Consider the following 25,834-nt stretch of genomic DNA (forward strand, 5'->3'; position numbering starts at 1 on the left):
ATGGCCTATATACAGACGACCCGCTGCCGTCGACTACGACTGCTAGCCCAACGCAAACGCTCTCGTTATATGCCGTACAAAGTAAAATGGGTATATCCTCCTTCCGGCTTATGACACCAGTGCAAACGCTAAAAAGAAAAGTAGTGGTCCCTCTAAGCCGAGTGTAGGCTCGGTTGACGCCCAGTGATGCAGCAAGACATAAGAGAGTATGTGTAGATGAAATGTATGATGGATGCTCAGATCATCAAGCCGGCACCAATTGTGACGGCGCTCAGGCCTGTCTCGCGACTGTCCTCGCTCGCTCGTCGCTTTCCTAACGTCTTCAGTTGACGCGCGGTATCCATCTTTGTTTGCGACATGCCAGACGGCGATGGTGGGCCTGATGGGCCTGTAGCATCGCTGTTTGACTTGGAGCGCATAGGGCCTAGGTCTTCGCCGAAAGTGATTGACGTGATGGAATCATCACTGACACCACGAATAGGCGAGCTGGGTCTCTCTGATGAGGCAGCAGCGGATTCAGTTTTGTCTGCGGTGGCTGTTGGTGAGCTGTGGATCGTTGTAAGCCTTGCAGAGCGTTTGGACCTCGCGAAACCATGTACGTCGTAACGGGGTGGGTGCGGGGTATAGTCGACGAGCATGTGCGCCTTGACGCTAATGCGGAAGCGTTGGCCTTTTCCAAAGACTACGTCGCTGACACGTGGAGAAGAAGCAAGCAACACTGGAGCGCAACGGCGGCGGTAACGCAGGGTCTGCGCAGGGCAAGGTCGGATCGCGGGTGCCGATTTGGAATCTGACGATGATTCACTCTCAGGACGCTCGTCATCACCTTGCTCGTAGTCGTGTGAAGAGATGGGTGCTAGCGATTCTCTCGCATGCCGCGTCGGGAAACGAACGTCTTCGGGGTCGAAGTCGTCGAATTCCAGGTCTGGCGCAGGTGCTGCGTGGCTGATGCCCGAGTCGCGGGTGCCAGCCAGATGTGGGTAAAGTTGGCGGATAATTTGCTCCTGTTGTGCAACGATGCGTCGGCCGGCTTCTAGACTTGTCAGACTCTCGAGGTTTTCTCCGAACTGCGCGTTGTCCAAAATGCGTTGACGCCTGCCCCTTCGAGGAAGACTTCTGTAGCGGGGCTCGCTGCGATCTTCTAGGGGTGCACTGATGTCGATGGCGGCGCAAAACAATTCCACCCAGTCGAGCATGCCTTGCTCGGTCGACGGACAGAGCAAGAACTGCTCAAACTCCAGGCGCAGGCGGATGGCATGTTCCCGTACAGGCTCGAAAAGCTGTGGATCCGTTTCGTACAGTTTAGGCCGAGCGACAGCGGGCACCAGGTGGGCGAAAGGAGACTTTGGTATCAGCAACGTCTTCTTGAAATCAGATGCCACGCCAACTTCAGCATGCTGCAAGGAATAGGTTCGCAACAAGCGACCTGGGCATGGCTCTTTGTTCTTGCTGAGGAGACGCGGGTACTTTATGCGGTGTATGCTCAACTGCGTGCCTCGAAGTATGGCGTAGACATCATGCCATTCTCGATGTCCCGAGACCTGGAATGGCGAGGATAGTTCCTGCTTGATGCCAACAAGTCCTTCCATCTCGACGGTGCAGGTGTAGGGCGGGGGTGACTGGATACTGCGCACCGCCTCTTTCTCTCTCCTTGTCCTTTCGTCTAGGACGCGACGGGTCTGAGGATCGGTTGCGCGAGCATACGAGGGCGGCGACCCGATGGGCAGTTGGGCGTGGGTGTGGTAGGTGTTGTGGTATCCATATGTTGACGTGGCCGGCGAAGGGTTTGTCGAGCGAGGCCGTGGTGCACGTGTTTGCGCCATGGCTTCAGTGGTCGAGTCTATGGAGCAGGGCGGTGCGTTGAAGAGTAGATGGCTGCAAGGCTGCAGGGCTCTAGGCCAAGGTCAGGGCACGACTTTAGTGTAGGTATCGGCGCTGTATTTGGAAGCGGCGTGTGGTGCCAAAGCAGCTCATGGACCTATCGAGGAGAAGGCGCCATGAACGGGTGGCTTGCGGTAGTGGTTTGACGATGGAATCCCCGGACTCGATGTGTCACAGTGATTTGTTCTCGTCAGGAAAAAGTAAGTCGAGCAAACGGACAAAGTCCAGCGTCGCTGTCGAGATGACGCCACAGGAGCTGCAGAAGCGAAAGAAGCGGTGGCAGGCGCGTTGGGTATATCTAAAAGCGACGACAGGGGTGGTCCTGCTGTGGAATGAAATGCGGACGGGGCGCGTCGTATGTGACCGAGGAAGATGCGACACAAGTCTGACGGAGAGATTGACAGCGCAGGGCAGTGCGAATGGAAGCTGGCGGAGAAGAGGAGCATCACTTGTTGCTATCAGCTGCCCTGCAGTTGTTGGTGCCATGCAAGGATAACTCGTCAAGGCCTGAAGACGTTCCAGATGCCGCTAACAGGACCTAGAAACAGGCCCACCCGCCCCTTTGAGCCAAGTCGAGTCCTGCACCTCTGCAAGCGATCCGTCGTCCGCCGCACTCCACTCCACCCTGCGTGCTTTTTGCCTCAGCTGGGAATCTCGCGCACCTCCCACCGAGCCTAGAATCACCACACCATCGCTTTTCTCGCTGCTCCCACACCACGCTGACAGTCTCGGCTCCACCACCATGACACGCCCCGCGCCCTGCTAACGCAAACCGCGCCACTTTAGCTGAGTCAGGCCTCGCCCTAGGTCGACGTTGTCTTGGCTTCGACACATGACGGCTTCTTGCCCTAGGCATGCGGAAGTCATCAGCTAATTGCAATCCCACGGCTCGGGTTCGCAGTACGCTGGCGCAGGCGGCACGCGTTCGCCGCTTGTCTTTGTCCTCCGTACCTCGGACACGCTCGCCGTGTGGCCTATACTGACCGATTCCAGATATCGCCAACACCTTCTCCCTGCTCGACTGTCTTCCTTTCTTCTTCGCCGCTCCTTTTCGAACACCATCGTTTTGTCTTTTCACGTCATCTTTCCGTCATTTTCGCGTCACCTGTGAGGCAATCCTGCTTGCGCCGCGCCAGACATTTCGATAAACAATTTCCGTGGTACGGTTTGCGTACGGTGAAAAGTCAGATGACTATCGCAATCTCACATTAGCCCTAGGACAATCATACATCGCACAGCGGATATCTGCAGTGCTGCACTCTATCCGGCATATTCGTGGCAACCGGCACCTTTGTCTCGACAGCTTCGTCTAGTATCCTGGTCTTGATTTGAAACCTATGATCCTCTCCATACCGTCATCATCCATCACCTTAAATTTCGCTCATGCCTCCGTGGCTGGTTACTCTATTCTTCAATAGCAGATCGAGAGCTACATTTGAGTAGGTCTGTCACCGAGGTAGTGCTCCAAAGAGCGCTGACTAGTATTTGGAGGCAAGTTAAGATGAACCCATTGTAAAACACAGCCACTCGTAAACCCTTCAGCCACGCATTCAGCCGCATCATAACGAAGGAAAGGAGTCAAGCAGAGCAGAAAAATGATTCGCCTCTGATTTGCTCCACGTAGGGTTTGGCGCAGATCTATCTTGAGTGTAGCATGGCGGTATCAAATTTCTACTTGATGTAGAGCATCGTGGACTGTACCCATCTACGCAGCGATCTTGATAACAGCCCGTCCAGCAAGCTTCCCTGCATTCATGCCTGCACAGAACCGATCAATATCCTCCAAACCACCATGACTCAGAATCGGATGTACCAGTCCTCGCGAAGTAAAGTCGAGTGCCTACCCGCCCAGTTAGTAGCAGTCTCCCTACCTAGCTCGCGAGAACAACACTCACCTCCTCAACGTCCTTTAGCGTTCCTGTCACGCTTCCCACAACATTCAATCTATTGAGGCACATCAGGATTGGACTAGCTCCCGCAATGATCGACGAATCTTTCGGTAGACCTACACACACCATCGTGCCGTTGGGTCTCAGCAAGTTTGGCGCTTGTTCGTAGCCTGCTTTCGTTGCTGCGAAAACGATCACGCCATGAGCGCCATAAGTAGTAATCTTCATGATCTCGGAAGTGATGTCCGAGCATGTAGTGAAGTCGATAAACCTCTCGGCACCAAGAGAGCGGCAGAGATCGCGTTTGGCGTCGCCGCCGTCGATGGCAATAACGCGCATACCCATATGGCGAGCGTACTGAACACCAAAATGACCAAGGCCTGGGTGGTATCAGTATCATCTTATATGACGGTTTCAATTTCGTCGCTGCGAAAGACGGAAGAGGACACAAAAGCGCTATGCGCATACTCACCACCACCCGCTCCCGGAATGACAATCCACTGCCCGGGGAGTACTTTACTTCTCTTGCAAGCCACATACGCTGTAACACCACCACACATGATCGGGCCCGCCTCCTCATCTTTGACACCATCAGGCAATCTCGTCGCATATCTCGCATCCGTTAAGCAATACTCCTGGAACGTTCCCGCAACAGTAAATCCACTGTTCAGCTGCTTCGGGCAATGACATTCGTCTTGGCCATTAGTACAAAACTCGCATCGTCGGCATACAGACGCAATCCATTTGATACCAGCGCGATTACCAGGCTGCCAGAGATCCTGCACGTTTGCGCCAACGGCTACAACGATGCCAGCGCCCTCATGGCCTGCGATGCCTTTGGTACATTCGGCCATCTTGAAGTCCCACTCATCATGGAGCAGGGATTTGTCCGAGGCACAGAGGCCACTGTAGTTTATCTTGACGAGAATCTGGTCAGGAGCTGGTTCTGGGACAGGAATCTCCTTGATGGTAATCGTAGCGTTGTCGCCGGTGCCTTGTTTGATGGCCGCCTTTTGTGTTTTGGGGAGTTGCATAATGTTACTGTATTCGGGACGATGTGAAGAAAGGGAGTATGGCTGATTGAGGAACATTGAGTCACTCCGAATACACCTATATATGTATCAACACGGACACCCGGCACCCACTGTCCTATGTGCGGGGGTCCAACTTAACGGACCTTGTTCTTGGCCTTTGTACGGATAGTCGAAGGTTACTGATCGGGGTCGCAAAAGCATGAGCAGTCCGAATTCGGTACACAGATAATCCCTCTACCATTGTCAAGACGTTGCGTTCATAATCTACCGTGCATCGTCACCGAAGCCCTCGTGATCCTACAGCACTGCAACTCGGGAGACCAGATCGGATAAAGCACGTTCGTGTCAAGGTCTGCGGGGAGTATCCGCTGTGTATACGAACCGAGGATGAGGGGCACGCGAGACGGTGGACGTGCGGAGACGACTAACGATTAGCGTGCAAGGCGGGGTACAGACATGAGGTAGATTGGACATGAGCGAGCCGTTTGTGACAGAGTCGAAAGATTCGGGAAAACTAAGAGGAGAGAATTATTGGGTTGTTGTTGCTGCTCTCATGCTGCAATACTTGGTGTCTACGAGGGGTTGAACCTCAGCTCGGGACGCCCCATGGCGCATTATACTCATGCAGCCTTCTTTCAAGCCTATACCGAAATTTGTACGCCGACCAGTGCAGTTATCCTCTGAACCCAGAACGCCGTGCCAAATTCAATGCTCCCATTCTTCTTACCATGCCGTGATATCGTCGACCTCAGCCTCACCAAACGTGCTGCTTTTGGTGGCGACCATACCAGAATCGCTTGTTGCGGTCTCTACGTTTGGTGTTCTATTCATGATCTCTGGAAGCTCGGTCTTGAGGAAGCCTAGTAAGTGTTTGTTTACCTGCTCAAATTCCAGGAGGAAGGCGTCGTGACCATCTGGAGAATCGATCGTCTTAAGTGTAGCCTTGGGAATACAAGCGGCCAATTCCTTCTGTTCGGCAAATGTGAAGAGACCGTCCGACTGTATACCTAGTACCAGTGTAGGCTGTTCAATCAAGGAAAGCGCATAATGAAGGGCCGATACTGGATCTAGTGTGTCGGGCGTCTCGCCTTCAGGATAGCGGTAGCGGGATACATCATGCGTATCCAGCTTTCTTGTGATTGCGATGTAACAATTAGCGTCAAAACGCTTGATGAACTTGTCGGCCTGGTAACGGAGGTAGGACTGTGCTGAGAAGTAGTGCGGCGCAAGAGGCTTCGATGAGCGCGGGAATTGACTGTTGCTACTTGTCGAGCTTGACCTTTCGAGGTTCGGAGTGGCTGGGTCCGATGCATCATGGAACTCGAGGTCGGCATGTGCGGCTGCAGAACCGGGTATGGCGGTACTGCTGTTTGTCCGTGACATCAGACGCGGCGAGCCAGCGTTCTTGTGACCGTGGTTGTGTATCGCCCAGTGTTCATGGGAGGGATTGGACGGAGTGGTCGGTCGCGGTACAGTATTGATGCTCTGTTTCTTGGATAGGTCTGGTGTGTTGCGCCCAAATCTTGATTCGAACGAGTCGCGGCTTCTGTAAGTCAGTAAAGCAGACATGCGTGCGGCTCCAAGCCCGGTCGATGGAGGATCTTCATATGCGTAATAGCCGTCGTCGTATTTGGGGTCACTGTAGATACTTTGCCGTTGCGCTTCGCCCCAGCTGATGCCCCATGCGCTGTAGCGAGCGGAAGTGGCTATCGGGATGATGGTCTTGACGTAGTCTTTTCCGAAGTAGGCAAACTCGAGGACAAGCATACCGCCCATGGATCCTCCAATGACGGCAGCGACCTGCTTCACACCAAGATCATCCAAGAGGAGCTTGAAGACACTGTGCCCGTTAGCGGCTTCCAAGTACGAATTCCAGATTTCGCTTGACTAACTTGACATCGTCTCTTACAGTTGTCAGTGGAAACTCGGGTCCGTACGGACCCAGCGAGACGTCGCCATCTTTTGCTGTGACCGGGCTTGCGCTCCCGTAAGGACTGCCGAGACTGTTCATACAGACGACGAAGAAGCGCGATATATCAAAAGCCTTCCCAGGCCCACCTAGCAACGGTCCCCACCAGTCTCCCACGTCAGCGCTTCCGGTGAGCGCATGGCATATCACCATGGCATTGTCTCCGCTGGGCGCGAGGGTACCGTAGGTCTTGTAGGCAACGCTGACATTGTGTAACACGACGCCGGATTCGAGCGTGACCCGGGGGATGACGGCAAAGGTCTGGTCGGGGATAAGTTTGGCGAACGGATTCTCGGGCTGCGACGACACCGTCCCTACCGCATGTCAGTTTGGATCATGCACCGCCAGAACGCGTCAAGAAAACCCGTCTGGATTCTTCAACATTCCGCATAGCAAATTACAGCAACCAGCCGTTCTTGCTTTGCCTGTCCGAAATGCTTGCGACGGCAAGAAAAGTTCAAAATGCACCTACTGTACTTCGTCGATCCATTGGCAGATCCATAGGTATCCATAGTCGCGATGTCGTACGTGTAGTCGTAGGGAAGAGTGGAGCCTGCGTTGCAGGAAGTCTGGCGTATCGATCACATTGTGGGGAGTCATCACATTGGTGTCGAGTGCTGCTTGCAGACGCCCGCTAGACGAGGCTCGCCAAGACAATGACGTGCTTTTGGGATTTGCCTGGCCCGTATGATGCCCTCGATCTGTCAAACATCAACCATCACCCTTTGCCTAGATTGGTTTTTTGAAATGTCTGCCCAAGCCTTGATACTCTTGACACTGCTTCCAAAGTTCCCCGCAATGCCCGAGACAAGACTCGAGGCTTCCCTCCGAGTGTTGCCTGTCCGCCATTGTCCAGGATTGTTTTCACCTACTTGGCGACATACCTAGGTAATCACTGCTTTGCGCAAAATGGCGTTACCATACGATTTCTCCCATGAGGTTGTGCAACAACACGAAGACTGTCGCCAAACCCTCGAGTGCAATCAAGAGACAGAGTCACCGGCTGCCCATAGGTGTTTCAAGTTAGATGATTGGACAACAACAGGAAAGTTGAGCTCTCCAGACTATGATTGCGATGGTCATGAGCAAATTGCAGGTTGTTGGCTGGCTTTTATAGTACACGGAAATATATTGTTGGCCCAAATACGACTTGTCATCGTCGAAATAATGCATCAACCGACTGGCGCAAAGCGTACTCTGACCAGTCAACGGCTGTAAATGGAAACCAAGCTCAGCGTGCACTATATAGAATTCCTGCGATGGGAGCGAAATGGAGGCATCTAAAACAATAAGGACGGACGCAATCACGGCTATGTAGCACGCACCTCTCGCTAACGGACGCCACACGTGGCTTGCGCGTGACACTAGCTCTCTCTGCCCACCCAAACGCGTCCGTATCCAACATCAACCATTATTACTGACATGCGATGCGACGGGTAGTAGTAACAGGCTTAGGGCTTGTAACCCCTCTTGGACTAGGTGACGCGACGTTCACCTTGCTTTGATCCCATTTCTCCTAACGCGGATAGGTGTTCGACGAACCTGGAAGCGTCTGATCGATAGCCAGTGTGGCATCGTTTCCATCAAAGACAGAAGCCCTGAATTCGCGCTGCTACCGAGCCAAGTCGCTGGTCTGGTTCCTCAGGGTAGCAAAACCGATGGCAAATGGAATACAAAGGAGCATCTAAGCCACAGCGTATGTGCCGCCACCCAACGTTCTCGTCTTTGACAATGTTAATTTTATTACAGGATGAACGCCGTATGGCACGCTTCGCACAGTACGCCATGGTGGCGTCCGATGAAGCTCTCAATGATGCGGGATGGTTTTCGAAGGAAGAGGCCGATCTTGAAGTCACAGTACGGAGGCTCAGCATCCGCCCAGCCTGCATCTTACTCACGCCGAGATAGGGAGTGTACATGGGATCTGGTATCGGCAGTTTAGACGATGTGTATGATACCACAATTGCTTATGAGAGAGGCGTGGGTTGTCCCAGCTATCGACGTAACTGTCAACTGATTGTGCTAGGGTTACCGAAAGGTGTCCCCGCTCTTTGTTCCACGACTGTTGATCAACCTAGCCGCAGGTCACATATCGATGCGTTATGGGTTCAAGGTGGCTATAACCTTCTGGCTATGTTTGTTGATGCTGAGCCATGATAGGGACCGAACCATGCGGCAACAACAGCATGTACGACCGGAGCACATAGCATCGGAGACGCGTCACGTTTGATTCAGTTCGGAGATGCAGATGTTATGATAGCCGGCGGAGCTGAATCATGCATTCATCCTCTCGCCATATCAGGCTTTGCTAGGGCTAGAAGCCTGGCTACTGAGTTCAATGAACGGCCCATGGAGTCCAGTCGACCATTCGACCGAGAACGGGATGGTTTTGTCATTGGAGAAGGAGCCGGAGTTGTGGTTCTCGAGGTACGCGATCGCTGTGTGCAAGGTTGCCGTACCTGTCGTATCTAATCAGGTGCAGGAACTCGAGCACGCAAGGAAGCGAGGTGCGAACATCTATGCTGAAGTCGCCGGCTACGGACTGTCCAGCGACGCACACCACATGACGGCACCTCGCGAAGATGGCCAAGGCCCACGTCTCGCAATGAAGCATGCACTACGACATGCCGGCCTCAAGCCAAGCGCTGTCGACTACGTGAACGCCCATGCGACGAGCACCCCACTAGGTGATGCTGCGGAGAACCGAGCCATCAAAGAGCTTCTGCTTGGCGAAGACGGAAAGGATAGAGCTTGTGAAATCAATGTGAGCAGTACAAAAGGTGCGGTCGGACATCTTCTGGGTGCTGCAGGGAGCGTGGAGACAATTTTCACGATTCTTGGGATGCATCACGTAAGTCAGATGTGGTTCTTGCCATAGCCTACATGTTGACGATGACCAGAACATCCTACCTCCGACTCTCAATCTTGAGAATCCAGGAGATCCGGCGGTTGACTTTAACTGCAACTACGTCGCCAATGCTGCTCAACAGCACAGAGTCAATGTGGCTCTCTCGAATAGCTTCGGTTTTGGTGGCACCAACGCATGTCTATGCTTCCGCAAAATCTGAGAGTCGACGATAGTTCACCATATACAATACGAGCTTCTGATCGTCAAAACTTGATGCCGAGGTTTTGTGGATTCGCGACTATTAGTACACCATGATGCTAATTACCCCGCCAGAGGGTCACGATAACAGCTGCTAGCCCCACTTGGCGTCATTTGCATCCCACGGTGCTCTGCGATACTTACCTTCCAAGCTTCATTATAGGTACCTCTCTAAACTTCTTTCTCTTTCTATCACACTTCGATCGCAATTTCTCGTGTCCTTTGTTACGCGCGAGAGCGAGATCTGGTAGAATGGCAACCTCCCGCCCCTCATCTGTAGTGGGTAGCGATGCAGGGAGCAAATTATCATTCTTTCGCAATGCATCCAACAAAGCATCTGCATATCATGCGCAGACACCCTACCTCAGAAGGCTCCCATTCGCGGCAATCGCAATCATCATCACCCTCGTCGCTGTAAACCTCCTTGTTTGGGCGGCAGTTGGTATAGTCTTAGTAAGTAAAGAAGGTGAATCCAAATGGCGTTGATCGCATATGCTAAACGTCGTCAGCACTGGCATACGCCACTGATCTCGACAGCAATCCTCTCGTACACTCTGGGCTTGCGCCATGCCCTGGATGCAGATCATATTTCGGCGATCGATCTCATGACTCGCCGTCTGGTTGCTGCAGGCCAGCGGCCAGTGACGGTTGGAATGTTCTTCAGTCTCGGACATTCTACCATCGTCATCATCACGTCGCTCATCGTTGCAGGAACTGCAGCGGCGGTGTCAGACAAGTTTGACAATTTCGAGCGTGTCGGTGGCATTATCGGCACTTCAGTCTCTGCTGCTTTCTTGTTGCTCCTTGGTCTTATGAACATCTACATTCTGTACAAGCTCATAGTACAGATGCGAAAGATGGTTTCGAGCGACCCTGGTAGTGAGCACGAACAGTTCAAGATACAGGGCGGCGGTTGCCTCTTCCCGATATTGCAGAAGCTCTTCAAGTTGGTCGACCGACCCTGGAAGATGTATCCTCTGGGTGTACTTTTCGGGCTAGGTTTCGACACTTCTTCCGAGATCGCTATCCTAGGAATAAGTTCGATTCAAGCCACGAAGGGGACATCAATTTGGCTGATCTTGATCTTTCCACTGCTCTTCACAGCAGGCATGTGCCTTCTCGATACCACCGATGGTGCGCTGATGATGAGTCTGTACACAAGCACGCAACTTGCGCGCGACCCGATCGCCATTTGCTACTACAGCATTGTGCTAACAGTCATTACCGTGGTTGTCGCGACCATCATCGGGACAGTGCAGTTCCTCAATCTGGTGCTCAACGTTGCCGAGCCGCATGGCAAGTTTTGGGAAGGCGTCGAAAAGCTGGGCGATGCTTGGGATATAGTTGGTGAGTTGATTGATCGCACTAAAAGAATTCGACACTAACAGGATGCAGGCGGAGCTATATGCGGTACATTCATCGTTTTCGGTGGTCTCAGTGTTCTGCTGTACAAGCCTTGGAGACGTCGCATCGATAGGAAAAGAGTCAACAATGCGCACTTTGAGCCATTACCCCAGGAAAATGATGTGCCCGGCTCCGACGAAGAGCACAACCGAGGGATCGTCCCATCGAGTACGACACAGGCAAAAGCGGTGGAGGAGAACATCGAGCCAGTAGAAGCCATAGGCGCTGGTCCTGCACGTTGTTGAAAACTTTGTGTCAACAGCACCAGACGTCGACCCTTCAATTTGATATTACCTGACAACCTGCCTATAGCCTTTACCTCTTCCGATCCCCAGACCATTGTCCGTCAAACTGCGGACTCATACATGTCAAGTCGAGCATTCTCCCTGCGGAATCTTTCGAATACGCTATGACGTCCTGAAGAGCATACGAGACCGCTGCAGAGATCTGTTGGAGCTGGCCGTTCGAAGTGATGGTGTATGAGTAGTCTGTCAGAGTCATATGCATCGATTGAAAAAGGCAAATCGTGTATATCTGAGGAGGTGCGATCTTTTGGACCGAAAGTCGGGTTCGTGTACGGTAGAAGCAGACTGTATATGGGTGATGACATGGGCGGGCGTTGAAATGAGCGGCAAATGCCGAACCTGTGTGTCCATGCTTTACAAGAAGAGGGGAAGACATTGAAGAACTCTTTGTTACGCACTCAAACCACTGTCTCTTATGATGAATCACCATGATGGGCACAGAGACGAGTTGCGCATTAGAGACAACACATGTTTGTCTTTCTACTACCGCTCACGGCGTAACTTTAGCTCTTCAAGCTTGTACACAACCATGAGAACCTTGGTGCCAACTCCACCTTTTATTAGCTTGGAGTCAAGCTTGCGCGGCTTTCAAACCTCCCACTCTGCAATCTTCAGGACAGCTTCTTGAGTGCCAAACACACGCAATGTATTGCCAAACTCGTTCCAAAATTCTGAATCAAAGGCTGGGATGAGCTCCATTGGCTGTCGCTTAACCTGCTCCAACGGCACCCATCCCGTCTTATCTTGGACGTAGACGTCATTTTCCCATGACCCGGCGACGTCTTGAACCTGTTCGTCCCATTTTGCAAGTTCACTATCTTCAGGAAGCTTAACCTCTCCGTCATCTTCAGTCGAGGAAGATTCGGCGTCAGGGCTCAGAGCTTTGAGCGTGTCGAATAGGTTCTTAGTTTCGAATCGTTGTTGTCTTGCCTCCTTTTTCCTAGCCTTGGCCCTTTGTTTCTTTGTTTTCTTGGGTTGAGGCTGCTCCACTGGGGGCAGGGGAACGGGCAGGTCGACCTTCTCGCGTCCATCTTTTAGAAAATCCTGAACATCTTCCGCCAACACTCCTTTCGCTTTGTTACTGGAACGGCTGGGCAATGGCGCCGGAACCTGTTCTCCTCGCTCCGCACCAAGCTTGGCGGCGAGCCTGATCATGATGGTGGCAGTAAGGAGGCTGTCATAGCCTGCTTCGTGGAAGGCCTCAGTCTCTTGGTACTTTGGATGGTCGGCATGCGTGACGATGTGGGGCAACGGCTGCAGACTTGAATTCTCGGCAATATCCTGTAGTGTAGGGGAGGCGTTGAGGTCGCCTTCAGCATGAGTCGCTAGATATTTAGTGTCGATGATGTTGGGGAACAGCTCATGGATGGCATCCTGGAAGCCTTGCAGGGTATCCTGTACAGAGTTAGCGCGTTGACCAGATGAGGAGATGTTGCACGTGCAGGCAGTTGGCCGACAAAAGTACGATAAAAGTAGACAATGTCAGTGAACATGTTGTGGCCGACTAGCACGGGCTGCTTAATTTTAAGTCTCTCTATGGCTCTGTCGTAGCGATCCCTTATATCATGTGCGTCGGCAGTGACAATGGTGCCAGTAGTGCGTGCGACATAGAGTGGATCCGCGCGATTGATGTCGCCGCCCTTGACTAAAGCCTCAAAGATCCAGCGGAAGCCGGTTTGTCGGACAATGGATTCTTTGACGCGGTTCTTGATCCTGCGCATGTTGTCGGCCTCACGCACAGGGTCTAGATGAAGGATACGAATACACTCTCCGCGTCCTATGGACACCAACTCTGGGAACTCTGCGCGCACGAGCTGATGCACGAGACGCTTCTCGAATCGCGTGATGACGGGTATTACGGGCGGAGTGGAAAGCCCTGTATGAGTTGTAATGTCCAAGGACGGCGAAGTGCTAGATTTCCATTTCTCAATGGCTTGCCTCACCCTGCGCATAAAGTCGAGCGACTCGACATCTGCCGAGTTAAGTTGCAGATCGGGTATGGGATTCTTGTTCTCGAGTCGATCCCAGGCCATGCGCTTTGCTCGCTCTGCTTCGTCGCGGGATAAGTACTGTACGCCTGTGGCAAATGGAGCCCCCAGGTCGAAACCATTGTTGAGGAGGAAGGTACACGCGCCGCTCTGAAACTTGATCTCACGCTCAAAGTCGATGCGCTCGTCAAAAAGCGGGCTGATGTTGATGTTGTAAGGCCTCAAGACATAGGTATTGGCAAGGTAGTCGAAGCGCGCGCAAGTGATACCTACCTGTAGGATCTGATAGCGGTCGGCGCCCATTTTGGTCTCGGCATAGCGCTCCTCCATGGTGAAGCGGGCCGGGCCATGTGCAGGTTTGTCTTGGATGCGCGATGGAATGCCGGACAGTTCGAGATCAAAAGACACAAAGTCGGCCTCGGATATGTGGATGAAGATGGCCAGCAAGTGGTGCGGGAAGGTAGCTGCGTCGACGTCCATGATGGCGAGACGCGTAGAGATGGTCGTGGAGGTTAGCAGCGATGGATCAAGCGACAAAGCGCGTGTCTAGCTCCTGCCTCTGAGCTTGACGCAGGCAAGCGCGTGTCAAGCACCTTGACAACCAGTTGACGTCTGCAGACTGATGCAAACGCAGATAGCTCGGGGTGTCGCAGGCAGGTGACGCGCCAAGGCGGTTCGGGTGAGGTGAGGTCAGCCGAGGTTCGAAATGTTGACACCGGGCGCTCCGTCACCCACCGCTATGCGCTCGTGAAGCTCAGAGGACATCGAAACATGGCGACGCTCTACGACGACGTCAGCGGGTCGCGCTACCTCTCATCATCCATCTCGTCGCTCTCGACGTCACGGCAACAGTCGTCGCAGATGGCCAAAGCCTACCGACAGGCTGCCCAGCTGTTCCTGACGCGACGCCTCCCCGAGGCGCTGTCGACCATCGAGCCCATCATCAGCCCGCCGCCAATCGACGCGGCCGACGTCGTGGGCCACGCGCCCGTCGCGACGGCGTCGCGCGGCACCCGGGTCAAGGTGTGGAGCTTCTACCTCACCTTCCTCAACGCCGTGGTCGAGCTGGGCGCCGAAGAGGGCAAGCACGCCTTTGGCAGCACGCGATGGAAGCACTTGGTCTCGCAGTGTCGCGACGGCAGCATCTGGGACCACGTGGTCCGCGACGGCTATGCGGGTGTCGAGGGCGACGTCGACGCCGACGTGGTCGTCAACCTCGCCACCCTCCTCCTTACCCATGCGCCCTCGCAGCGGCTCAACCAGCAGAAGCTCGAGACGTACCTGTCCGCCACGGCCAACCCGGCCCCCGACGCCTCCGCACACCTGTCTGACACCCCGCGCGACCTGGAAAAGCGCATCAAACTCCTCGAGCTCTACACCCTGCACGTCCTGCCACGCAACGACGAATGGGACTATGCCCGCGACTTCATCGACATGTCCGAGGTGCTGGACCAAGAGCGCAAGGAAGCCTTCCTGCTCGCACTGCACTCTCTCAAGGAAGAAAAGGAAGACACGCAAGCCCGCGAAGAGAAGCTGCGCCAGCAACAACAGGAGCAAATGGACCAGCGCCGCAGAGAAACCGAGGCCCAGCGCCTCGACCAGGCGCGCGCACAAGACGAACGCCGCATACGCGAGGAACAAAACAGACGCCAACCCCGCGCCTCAGACGAGCCACAACCCACGCCATCGCAGTCTTCCCGCACCTCCCGAACGCCCGCCAAGAAACCAGCCACGCCGCCGCCCGGCCTCTACAACCGCGCGTCTACCATGTTCGCAAACATGCACACCCTGATTTCCGATACGGCCCATCACATGACTTCCAATCCCATGGCTTTCTTCCGTACCTTACTTTTCTTCTTGGCGTTTGGCTTGGCGTTTGGCAGGCGCCCTCTTAGAGAGAGGATACTACGCATCATACGGAGTGCGTGGGACAAGGTGAGACGTACCGTAGGAATGGGCGTCAAGGTTTCCTACATCTAACCTGTCTGCCATATGTGGGTCCGGTTCTTATGGTTATATATTCTTCTTTCTAAACATTACTACCGTCGGTCATGCTAACCTCTTGCAATACTATCATGCTCTTCGTCTTCGTCCTTGGTGTCGGCCCTGTCATATCACATACGCTAGCCTTCATTGCAGCCTTGGCCTGTCCCGGGCTAATGCCATTGCGCGTGTCTTCCCACATTCCAGACATTAGCCGTTACGGAGACAGAGCTGTTCAAAAAGACTGCCCATCCTTTGCATATGACTACGTTCGTGCTGGAACGCAACCAAATCCATGCGCTTACTGGACCTTGTGTCTGGAACCCAGTGTCTTCCTTCTTTGCTTGATCATGTAGGTGTACATGGTGTAGGAACCTAATAAGATGTGAATTTCGAGTATAAACAAGCCGCCATAAAAGAATCATACCTGGAATGTACAGCAGCAAGCAGAAGTAGAAGACGAGCGGTATGACTGGGCTGACCTTCGCTCCAGGAGCAATAGACCGGTACAGTAACCACCACTCAGCCCCGATACCGACCGGATAGAGTGGGTAGAACATGGTATACCTGGGACAGTCAGCTACCTAGGTAGGACCAAGTAGCGGATGAGGTGGCTTGAGAACATACCGGAGCCACACCAGTCCTCTCGGGGCTTTCCCGTGCATGTTGACCGCAAGATACAGGTACCGGATGGTGTCTGCGACCGACCAAGCAAGGAGCAAGGCAAGATAAGCATGCGAAGTTGCTGTGCTTTGCGGAAAGCTGTACCACACCATCCAAACCTGTATGACGCGTGTAACAACTTGAAGTGCGGTTGTGCTGACTGGAGATTTGATGACACCTGGTATCGTTCTCAATGAGATGCACAAGAAGAGGTAGGAATGATGAACATACCAAACGCCGCATGTAAGACTTCTATCAACGAAGCGGTCTGCATCCATCGCGCATATGACTCTGTTGCATCAAAGAGCTCGAATTTGCTATTTCGAGCATTAGACACGGCTCGAACGAAGACCGATGCCCATAGCGATGCGAAGAGGACGTTGTATGCAGTAAGGTAAATCGTGCGAAATTGCCATGTCACTGCTGGCGTAGTAAGCTCCATACGTTGGTTAGCCATTCTCGCTCCTGCCGCTCAGGATTTAGTTGGTGACACTTCGAGGCATGAGTGAACACATTGCGCAAGCAGAAATTGTCGTCGTGGTTTCCATCGGCCACCAAGTCAAATGTAGGCGATGAGCCGAGGCTAACTCGGTGTAACTCCGCTACTGAAGAGCACTCGTAACCTCTCGTTTCAAACTTTGAAACACTCTGTGTAAGGATATCTATGATTTTAGCTTCTAGCTTCCGCTTTTCTTCCTCCAATTCTTAGGCGCAAGCGCGAACTTCAGGTGTCGTCTGCTGCATTGGCTAAGGTCGGTTGGGCACTGGCCAATCGGAAACACGTAATGACTGATTGCAGGCTGCCACTGGGAACTGCTCACCATCAAACAGAAAGCGTATCAAGCAGCACCTATACCCAAATGTGTACTACGACCACAAAGAGCAAGGCGTGCACAAGCTCGCATCGCATGCCAGTTTCTTACTTCAAATCCTTACAAGCATTGCAGACGCCTGGCTGAATTGCTCACCTAGACAGCTGTTTGGAAAGCTTGCGACAGCCACTTACATACCTACCCGGTGTACCTGACTACACTCTTGAGTATACGCCCCATGGTCGCATCAAGCCGACTGTACGTGTGGCGCAAGCTCATGCACGCGTCCGCTAGTCTGCGCTACCCGAATGAATATCAGGAAAAGCGGGTGAACTCAAAGATATGGTCTCTCTATATCTGTTGTAAGCTTCAAAAAGCAAAAAGAGGTAGTGCGACCATGTCCAAGCACTCTGCATGCATCACTAAAGCGGCCTCTGTTGTTGCAACTTCAAAGTATGTACACGTAATGGCGAAACAGCTTTCTCGAACGGCATAGATGCCACTGATCTTTCCTCTTTTGCTTTTATGAATAGGGGTGTTGGCGAAGTATGGACTTTTGAGACGCTGAGTCGTCCAACCCCGGCGACGGAGATTCGCCAACAATAGTAGGAAATTGTTCTTCCAGGCGCTGAGTCCATCGAATCTCCCCTTCTTGTCCATCCTGTTCCCCATCATTCAATGCGTTCGCGTGAGTTGGCGAGTTTATCGCACATAGCTCTACGACTGTGCCATCATTCTCGGCATCCACGATTGCGGATAGGCGATATGGATCCTTTGTATCGCGAGATGAGGCTTTGCCTCGCTGTTGTGCTGTATTAGAGGCATTATTTTTGTCCTGCAATGACTTGTAGCTTCGTTTGCTCGTAGAGTTGTAAGTGCTGCGGTCCGTGGTGTAGCTTGAAGGAATATTGGTGGGCATCTTGAACCCGTTCTGGCAGTATCGTATCAGGTTTCTGATTGTGGGGACGGCAGCGCATATATGTGCAACTCCACTGGAGGTGAATCCAGTAATCGATGTGCCAGTCACTGTGTAGGTTGGGTCGATAGTGTCGACAACCCCTGGTAAAAATGGCAAGCGTACGATGGACATGATAATAACACTTCGGAAGGGTTAGATTACACAAATCGAACAAGACCAAGACAAGACGTACCAGATACCAAGGCTAAAGAAGATGAGTAGCTGTATCTTCTTTGCAGTCTTCATCTGCAGCTTCCATACAATCGGGATAGGAAGACTGAATAGGATAGTCTCAGCGATGATCTCGTATACAACCGTCAGTCTCAAGACGGCAATATAGTCGATGCATTTCGCGGTTTCTTGCTCTTGAAGATTCCAGATAGCGCGGACTGGAATACATTGGAACGCAGCCAGGAAAAGTAGGGGCAGGGTGAACAGAGCCGTAAAAGCCATGAAGGCGAAGACCGCGCGCTTCAACCAGACGTTCGGAAAAATGCGAATATACAAGCAGAGAATGCTGTACTTTATGAGAAGCAATTCGACACCCCACAAGATGGTAGCAATATAGGCTGTCTCTAGTCAGTACTTATGTATCAGAGCTAGCAGATGGAAGCGTACTCCATTTGCCGATTGCGACGACACGTGGATATGTCAGGTCCCATATATGATGGCCGAGTCCCGCTTTGAGGTTCAATAATAGGGCAACAGTCATAGGGATGACCAGGACCTGCACAATCGTAAGTAAGATGACACTGATTTGTTCATCGAACACCTACCACCGCTGCTAGATGGAGCCAATCGTCCCACCAGAGCTTATTGCTGCCCACATATCGAGAAGCAAAGCGCATTACAATCACGATGATTGGTATGATTCCAGTCACGTATGCCACTATCCGGATGGAGTTCGATAGGTTATCGTGCGGCTTGTCGCAAATAGAGGCTTGAATGCGGAGCGTAGCTACAAACACATCAGTGATACCGCTTCCGATCACTGCGACGAACATACCAAAGGTCTCGTTGTAGTTGCACTGCTTTTCCAAGCACGGTTGCAAAATCTTGGTCGAGTTTTTGGAACTACATTGGCACTCTATGTCGAGGAGCGTACAGCCAATGGCAGGCAGGTTTTCGTTGATACAATCTAGCTTTGCAACAGTCAGCTGCAACAATCGTCCTCTTGTGCCATGTATATCTTACGGCGCATGGCGGAATCTGGCTCAATGCATCCAGTGCCGCATCGTCTAATGAGACAGCATTCGTCGTGGGGCAACAGGCGCTGACCAACAGCACAAAGGTAAACACTAGGTGCGGGAACAGAAGGAGCATTTTGACAAGGTAGTTTACGACGATGTGCACGGGTAGCAATAATTGCTTTTCGTGCTGGTGTAGAATGCTGAGTCCGCTGTAAAAGCCACAACACATGAGCGCACGGGCGAGGCCATGTAACCTCGCCGAATCTACCCAATTCCTAAACTGACTCAGTTATCATATGCTATGTGCCGTTGGTGTCAACTTCAATTTGCCGGTGGCGGGTGGATTAGGGCTCGTCACGAAACGGGTTCGACGCAGTTAGTGGAGCTTTGTTTACGTCCAAGGAAGGGATAAGCCTGTCATCAAGCTGCCACTCTATGTCTCACAACGGCGCCCAGTCTTACCCACTGGTGAAGTGGCAGTGAGCAATCTTCCAAGGCCTGCTTCAGTTCCTCTACTAGAGTGAGATCGCAACGATTAGCGATGGAGATGATCTTTCCTTGAGTACCTAGGTATCCACAAAATCGTATGCCACACGATCTCCACAACGGCTGGCTTGATCCGCTGCACCACGGCGGTGCAGGGTCGCTCGAGTCAGCCCTAAAGAGCTGGCGCATGTACCGGTGGATTCAACCCCTGGAAGCAATCATTGCTCCATCCCCGCAAAGCCGATCGGATAGCCCGCGATCAATTGTTCTTGATGACCAGGTCATGTTCGCCGAGCTATCGGTCATGTCGGCAAAATCCTCGATTGCGCAAGTGCTGCAAGCACCGCTGAGTCGGTACGCTAATGTTTTGATTGGCTGAGTGACATGAGAATTGCGCTACCATCGGAAGTGCATCAAAACACCTGCTTGCCGGCTCGCTATACCTTCTCCGACGTATCTATGCGCAGCACTTTATTCTGCTAGAATTCTGCTCGAGGCCCTGCATCGCGGAGGATAAACAACCCGGGAGCTAGCCTGCATCTAATTTTGGAAGTTGCCGAACGCACCACGAATGGCATATCGTGACGAAAGTGCGGCTGTTTATCGTGAGCCACCAATATTTGTCTTTCAGGCGACCCATCCCACCTCGTCAAGATGAACCTGTATAGTATAAAACCATAACATATCGAGGTGACCTTTAATTGGCCCACTCAACTCACCTACGCCCTTTCCAGTTCCACGTTCCTGACAGGCCATGTCCAGGCATGCCTCTCATTGGCAAGTAGAGTAGTAGCAACTTCCCGTAGCTCCGCATCGCTTAATGCTTGTGTTCCGGACACTCGTTTGCAACGCTACCTAGGTACACCAGAAAACCAGTACTAGCAAATATCAACAGCGCAGCCATCGCACCCTGCATGACACTCGTGATTGCGCCACTGCATATTGTTTCTTTCAAAAAGCGATGGCTATATCTGAAGACGAATTCACGAAGCCGGCACAGTTGTCAATGCCCATCACTGCTGATGTGAGAGACTTTCGCTGTATCGGAGTGATGGTGAATCTAGCTTTGTCGTAATTGGTTATCGGGTAAACACTAGATAAAAACGTACTTCCAGTTCGGGGCACCGTACAATTCTTTGGATCCAAGTAGCTTACGATAGGAACGTTCTCGAACCTGCGGTCTACCTTAATCCGCCCATTAGAGGTGATATAGGGTTCATCGAATAGGTGTCGCTCGTTGGGTATCGTGGCAGTAACGACATTGTTAGTGGTGATCGACAGGTGTCCGGTAAAGTTTCTGTCACCCATTAGCGCAAATGGCGGGCTTATGATGAGCACTAAACCTACGAAATGTTCGGCTGTACTCTCGTCGCGCCGCAGAAAGACCTGCTGGATGGGTCATTGTTGATTATCGACAATTTAATTCTAGGCCAGCATACCTAGGTAGCATGGACAGCCAAAAGACGCTCAGGACCGTCTGTACTACCGAGGTACGATGCTTCTAGCTGCTCCGAGCTGTTCAACATGTAACACTTTTCCTCTATATTCTAATTGTAAAATGAGCCCAGTAAGGTCGAGCTTCGGGCCCTCGCGACATTGCCAGCGTGACTTGAACAACATCAAAGCTATCGCAATCATACCGTGTACCAAAGTACAATCTCAATGACCCAGCCCGAACCAGGACCAGACCGCAGTCTAAGTCTAAGGCGCACTCTATGCTTTCTATTCTTTTTGAATTCGATGGCTTTCTTTGACATGTTACATTGCCGAACTACCCAGTTAGCGCGGTGGTTCTGGGCTTGCCATGTATTGTAGACTATCGTGCGACAGCTGCCGCTACTCTCCTAATGGTAGATTTTTTCCTGTTCTCGGTGCTTCCATCCTTCTGCGAAGTGGCATTGTCGGGACTGAGGCAAGTACGCTTTCTAGCCGAGATTACTCGTGTGGCATCGTTTGCAGGGGCTGGGCATGAGTTCGTTCGGGCTCACATCGTAGTGGTCGGGAATACCTAGGTACTCTTGCATTCTTCAAAAACTCAGTGACTTGCGTAATAAGCACTGGGCATTGCTCATCAGCTAAATGCGGAAGGAGACGGGAAAAGTGACATGTACCTACCCAACGAGAACGCGGGCGAGCTCCCCGTATCCGCGAGTCATGCTTACGCTAAGCGCGCCCTTCGCCTAACATCCATGGATCTGAATCTTACAAAGATGCTACAAAAGCTGGAGAGTAGGCGCAGCATTACCTGGGTAGACATCCCGTTGATCCAGGTTCCGGAAATTGAGACATAATGTGTGCTACCAGGACAGACTTCGCAATCCCACGGCCTGGCGGAGCATTCCAACAAAAACCGCCTATCCCAGGTCCCTCAGAGTCATCTTTTGTTTCCACCTTTGGCGCCATCCTTCCACCCGCGCAATACCTGCAAACACAAGATGGAAAAGCTGCATACTACTCGATACCACCTTCGGTACCCTCCATAGACGCGCAGACGACAGATCACGTGCTGTTCGTTCATGGCATCCAGACTCCGGCAATAGGACTGCTACCTCTGGCTCGCGCTCTACACGATATCCTTCCACACTCACATTTTGTGCTGGTGGATCTCTGGGGTCACGGCTTAAGCGATACGCCGATAGTTCCGCATCAAGCCGCCACATTCCATAGGCTGCTAGATGCGCTGCTCGATCATCTACAATGGCCATCGGCACATTTCATCGGCTTTTCCTTTGGCGGCTCACTAACAGTCGGATATGTTGACTCACGGCCACATCGCGTCAGCAGTTTTACGCTCATTGCGCCTGCTGGGCTTCTTTGTATTTCATCTTTTCCAGAAGAGGATCAGCATCATCTTGATTACGGTGTCGATAACGATAACGATGAACTGAGCAGAGTCATCCTGCAGTTTCTCGAAGGCGGCCGGCTGGTAGTACCAAGTGACTGGAGGGAAAGAGCTGGAAGAGGCGAAGTTGTTGCGGAGGCAGTGAGGGAGTGGCAGATGCACGAACATCGTGGTCATACATCATCCGTGATTGCAGCGTTTAGAGATGGCGGCGCAATGAACAATCACGGTGCGTTTGAAAAGGCCGCAATGTCTGGTATACCATCATTAGTGGTACTGGGCGAGAACGATGAAGTTTGTGCAGAGCAAGAGTTGAGAGAAATTGGCTTTGATAGCATCTTTGTTGTCCCACAAGCCGGCCATAGTGTTGTACGAGAACGGGTGCCGGAGGTGGCTGGGTTTATCGCGGACTTCTGGGATAGGTTGAGGATCAATAAGAACTAGTGAACGCGGAGGTGAACGCGGAGATCCTTGCACTTACTCTATGATCAATTGCGCCTACTCGCCTCCTTACAAGAATCGGATCTGACTGCTTTAGTGCTCTGAACAAGCCGAAAACCACAGGAACCAATTCACTTTGACGACAATAGCCACTGTGTCAGATGACGCCGCCAATAGCGGCACATCATAGTGTCCCCACTCATTCAAGAACTCGGACAGCGGCTCTACGCCTGTGAGCCATCGACAACCTCCACAAGCACCCCAAACCCCAGCCCGTGTAGTAAAGATCGATGGCATAGCCGTCAGCTCTTCAGATAATCACGTACCCACCATCTCGACGGGCGGTGAACGACTATGGGTTAATCTGTCAGAGCTCAACTCGATCGCCAAGGTTGCCGCATACGCCAATCTTCAGGACCTTCATCTGACGATGGGTGCGCAGTATGATGCGCTTCTTGGCTAAGTACAACAACATGAGATACGACGAGGCAATTGATGTTGGTGAACTCGTACGCATCATGATGCAGATGGGTGCCTACAATGTCGTTTAAAAATAAAAAAACGGTGTCTCCGGGATTGAGTAGAGCTTGGAACTATTGTTACATCGAGTTCGCGGAGATCGAAGCTAGAGAGTTCAGCATCAAGTACATGGATCGAGCTGGTTGCTTACAACGAGCGCAAGCAACATGTACCTAACCTACCTAATCTAAAGCCATAAGACACATGGGTGGTGAAAAAGTAGCACATTACCTTTCTTCCAACTTTCGCCCACGTCCGCAATGAGGCAGAACTCCGTTACCTTGTGTGCTACTGTCTTCTTCTTACGGTCGTCAACAATCTGTATCGCTTTTACGACATTAACGTGCCCCGAGAACCAAGGTTCACCGGCGTGCTTGTCGAGCTAAGCAAGAGGCAGTGGGAAGATGAGAGGTTCGAAACTTTGTAGATGTCGGGTGTTTTGCCCAATAATAACGATGTCTGGGACTGACTTTCCAAGCTTGACGTACAATAGGGAAGGCGGGTAGAGCATCATTGAACATCAGAGAGTGAAGTTGAAAGTGAAGCTCCGGCGGTTATCCCTGAGAACGCGACATAGCAACTTGAGAAGAGGAAGAGGCGTCGGAAATTCGGATCTGAGAGGAAAATATCGAGAGACGTTTCTGTATGTCACACAAGAGGTTTGCAGGCGAAAAGGGAGTGGGGGGATGGAAATATGTATCCCAGGCGTGCGTGGATCGTTGATTCGCACATTGGATGGAGTCAGTCAGAAAACGACTTAGCACAATTTAGTACAGCCGGGCGATGACCAAGAGGTCTCAGTTACCGACAGAACTACAATCAGGCTGCATGTGGGGCCATGCTTGTGGCGTGCCAGTAAGCGGACCCCACACTGTATCTACGGGGAAGGAGATCAGCACACCTACCACGAAAGACACGATTGCTCTCTCATCTGCCTGTATACTCACCATACTTCTCACTTCATTATGGCGCACTTTCCTCGCCGCCCTCCGTCCGGTGTCAACGTCATCATAGTAGGCGCAGGTTTCGCGGGCATCGCAGCAGCAATAGAATGCGATCGCAAAGGCCACTCAGTCGTTCTTCTTGAGAAAGCGGAAAATGTGGAAGACATAATCCGGTTTGGCGATATCATCTCGTTCGATCCCAACGGTGCGCGCAACTTCGAACGCTGGCCCGGCGTCATCGAAGCGATGAAGGAAGTGGCACGGAAAACAACATGGCTGGATCTGTACCACTGGAAAGGGCAGTTTGTCACCAGGCAGAGTTTTGTGTCCGAACAGGAATGGGGGCCGAGAATCAATGGACATAGAGGAGAACTGTACAGTATTATTCATCAGCATGCTGTCGATCGGGGAGTGAATATTCAGTGGGGCAAACGTGTAACTGATTACTTCGAGGACGATGAAAAGGCTGGCGTGGTAGTCAATGGAGAAGAGATGATTGCCGATGCAGTCATTGCAGCAGAGGGAGTTCGTTCCCGCGGCCGTAAGATTGTGCTTGGTTTTGACGACAAACCGAAGAGTTCGGGATACGCTGTATATCGCTCATGGTTCTCCGGAGATGCCATCAAAGACAACCCGATCCTGAAACATCTCGTAGATGGAGACAGTCACTCTGGGTTCATAGGTCCAGATCTTCACTTTCTGGTATCGTCGCTCAAAGACGGCAAGGAGTTCAATTGGGTGTTTACTCACGTAGACGACGGGAATATCGAGGAGGACTGGCAATTCCCAGGCAGAGTGGAAGACTGCCTGAGGTATGTAGAAGGATGGGCACCCATCGTGCAAGAGATTGTAAGGTCGACGCCAAAAGGCGCGCGTCTCATCGATCATAAACTCGTCTTCCGCGATCCGCTGCCGACCTTCATCTCGCCACAGCACCGTATCGCTTTGATTGGAGACGCAGCGCATCCCTTTCTTCCAACATCCATCCAGGGTGCCAGTCAATCCATCGAAGACGGTGTTGTACTGGCGGCATGTCTGGAACTGGCTGGCAAAGAAAGCATTCCTCTAGCTGTACGAGCATTCGAGAAGATCCGCTACGAAAGGGTGCACAAAGCACAGGCGATGGGGGTTAAGACGCGCGAGCGATGGCACAAAGCCAACTGGGATGAGATAGCGAAGAGGCCGGAATCCATTCACCTAGCACGCGAGGCATGGCTGCTAAATTTTGATGCAGAGACCGACTGCTATGAGAGGTTTGATGAGGTTGCTAGGAACTTGCGGGGTGCACAAGCGCGACTGTAGGGAGCTTTGCTTGGGTAGCATCGTCGGTATATTGTGAGTGTTTGACGGGCCGAGCAGCTCACCTTGAGCGCACGGTATCTGCACGTGGCGTGCATCAGCGCAGGATAGCTTGCGCAGG

General features: G+C 52.3%; 9 protein-coding genes across 9 annotated transcripts; 3 read left to right on the plus strand and 6 right to left on the minus strand.

The window, feature by feature from the left end:
* Window positions 1–236: 236 nt before the first annotated feature.
* Window positions 237–1,823, minus strand: J4E83_000035 (uncharacterized protein; the record flags this gene model as incomplete). The annotated part of the gene is made up of 1 exon (XM_049327000.1): window positions 237–1,823. One exon carries the CDS (start codon window positions 1,821–1,823, stop codon window positions 237–239), a length of 1,587 nt encoding a protein of 528 aa, XP_049193145.1.
* A 1,763-nt stretch (window positions 1,824–3,586) lies between these two features.
* J4E83_000036 (uncharacterized protein) lies at window positions 3,587–4,115 on the minus strand (the record flags this gene model as incomplete). The annotated part of the gene is made up of 2 exons (XM_049327001.1): window positions 3,587–3,721; window positions 3,777–4,115. 2 exons carry the CDS (start codon window positions 4,113–4,115, stop codon window positions 3,587–3,589), a joined length of 474 nt encoding a protein of 157 aa, XP_049193146.1.
* A 56-nt stretch (window positions 4,116–4,171) lies between these two features.
* On the minus strand, window positions 4,172–4,804 carry J4E83_000037 (uncharacterized protein; the record flags this gene model as incomplete). Its single annotated transcript, XM_049327002.1, has 1 exon — window positions 4,172–4,804. The coding sequence occupies one exon, from the start codon at window positions 4,802–4,804 to the stop codon at window positions 4,172–4,174; it is 633 nt and encodes a 210-aa protein (XP_049193147.1).
* A 723-nt stretch (window positions 4,805–5,527) lies between these two features.
* On the minus strand, window positions 5,528–7,285 carry J4E83_000038 (uncharacterized protein; the record flags this gene model as incomplete). The annotated part of the gene is made up of 3 exons (XM_049327003.1): window positions 5,528–6,644; window positions 6,697–7,087; window positions 7,246–7,285. The coding sequence occupies 3 exons, from the start codon at window positions 7,283–7,285 to the stop codon at window positions 5,528–5,530; spliced, it is 1,548 nt and encodes a 515-aa protein (XP_049193148.1).
* A 915-nt stretch (window positions 7,286–8,200) lies between these two features.
* J4E83_000039 (uncharacterized protein) lies at window positions 8,201–11,528 on the plus strand (the record flags this gene model as incomplete). The annotated part of the gene is made up of 11 exons (XM_049327004.1): window positions 8,201–8,252; window positions 8,303–8,469; window positions 8,523–8,630; window positions 8,682–8,753; window positions 8,800–8,886; window positions 8,934–9,200; window positions 9,256–9,624; window positions 9,674–9,769; window positions 10,234–10,332; window positions 10,389–11,226; window positions 11,275–11,528. The coding sequence occupies 11 exons, from the start codon at window positions 8,201–8,203 to the stop codon at window positions 11,526–11,528; spliced, it is 2,409 nt and encodes an 802-aa protein (XP_049193149.1).
* Window positions 11,529–12,176: 648 nt separating this feature from the next.
* On the minus strand, window positions 12,177–14,056 carry J4E83_000040 (uncharacterized protein; the record flags this gene model as incomplete). The annotated part of the gene is made up of 2 exons (XM_049327005.1): window positions 12,177–12,983; window positions 13,031–14,056. The coding sequence occupies 2 exons, from the start codon at window positions 14,054–14,056 to the stop codon at window positions 12,177–12,179; spliced, it is 1,833 nt and encodes a 610-aa protein (XP_049193150.1).
* Window positions 14,057–14,347: 291 nt separating this feature from the next.
* J4E83_000041 (uncharacterized protein) lies at window positions 14,348–15,556 on the plus strand (the record flags this gene model as incomplete). Its single annotated transcript, XM_049327006.1, has 1 exon — window positions 14,348–15,556. The coding sequence occupies one exon, from the start codon at window positions 14,348–14,350 to the stop codon at window positions 15,554–15,556; it is 1,209 nt and encodes a 402-aa protein (XP_049193151.1).
* Window positions 15,557–15,860: 304 nt separating this feature from the next.
* On the minus strand, window positions 15,861–16,664 carry J4E83_000042 (uncharacterized protein; the record flags this gene model as incomplete). Its single annotated transcript, XM_049327007.1, has 4 exons — window positions 15,861–15,934; window positions 15,987–16,126; window positions 16,187–16,400; window positions 16,454–16,664. The coding sequence occupies 4 exons, from the start codon at window positions 16,662–16,664 to the stop codon at window positions 15,861–15,863; spliced, it is 639 nt and encodes a 212-aa protein (XP_049193152.1).
* A 7,771-nt stretch (window positions 16,665–24,435) lies between these two features.
* Window positions 24,436–25,716, plus strand: J4E83_000043 (uncharacterized protein; the record flags this gene model as incomplete). Its single annotated transcript, XM_049327008.1, has 1 exon — window positions 24,436–25,716. One exon carries the CDS (start codon window positions 24,436–24,438, stop codon window positions 25,714–25,716), a length of 1,281 nt encoding a protein of 426 aa, XP_049193153.1.
* Window positions 25,717–25,834: the final 118 nt, after the last annotated feature.

The sequence above is a fragment of the Alternaria metachromatica genome (assembly GCF_023757995.1).
Source record: "Alternaria metachromatica strain BMP 0045 chromosome Unknown scaffold_1, whole genome shotgun sequence".
Taxonomy (NCBI): Eukaryota; Fungi; Ascomycota; class Dothideomycetes; order Pleosporales; family Pleosporaceae; genus Alternaria; species Alternaria metachromatica.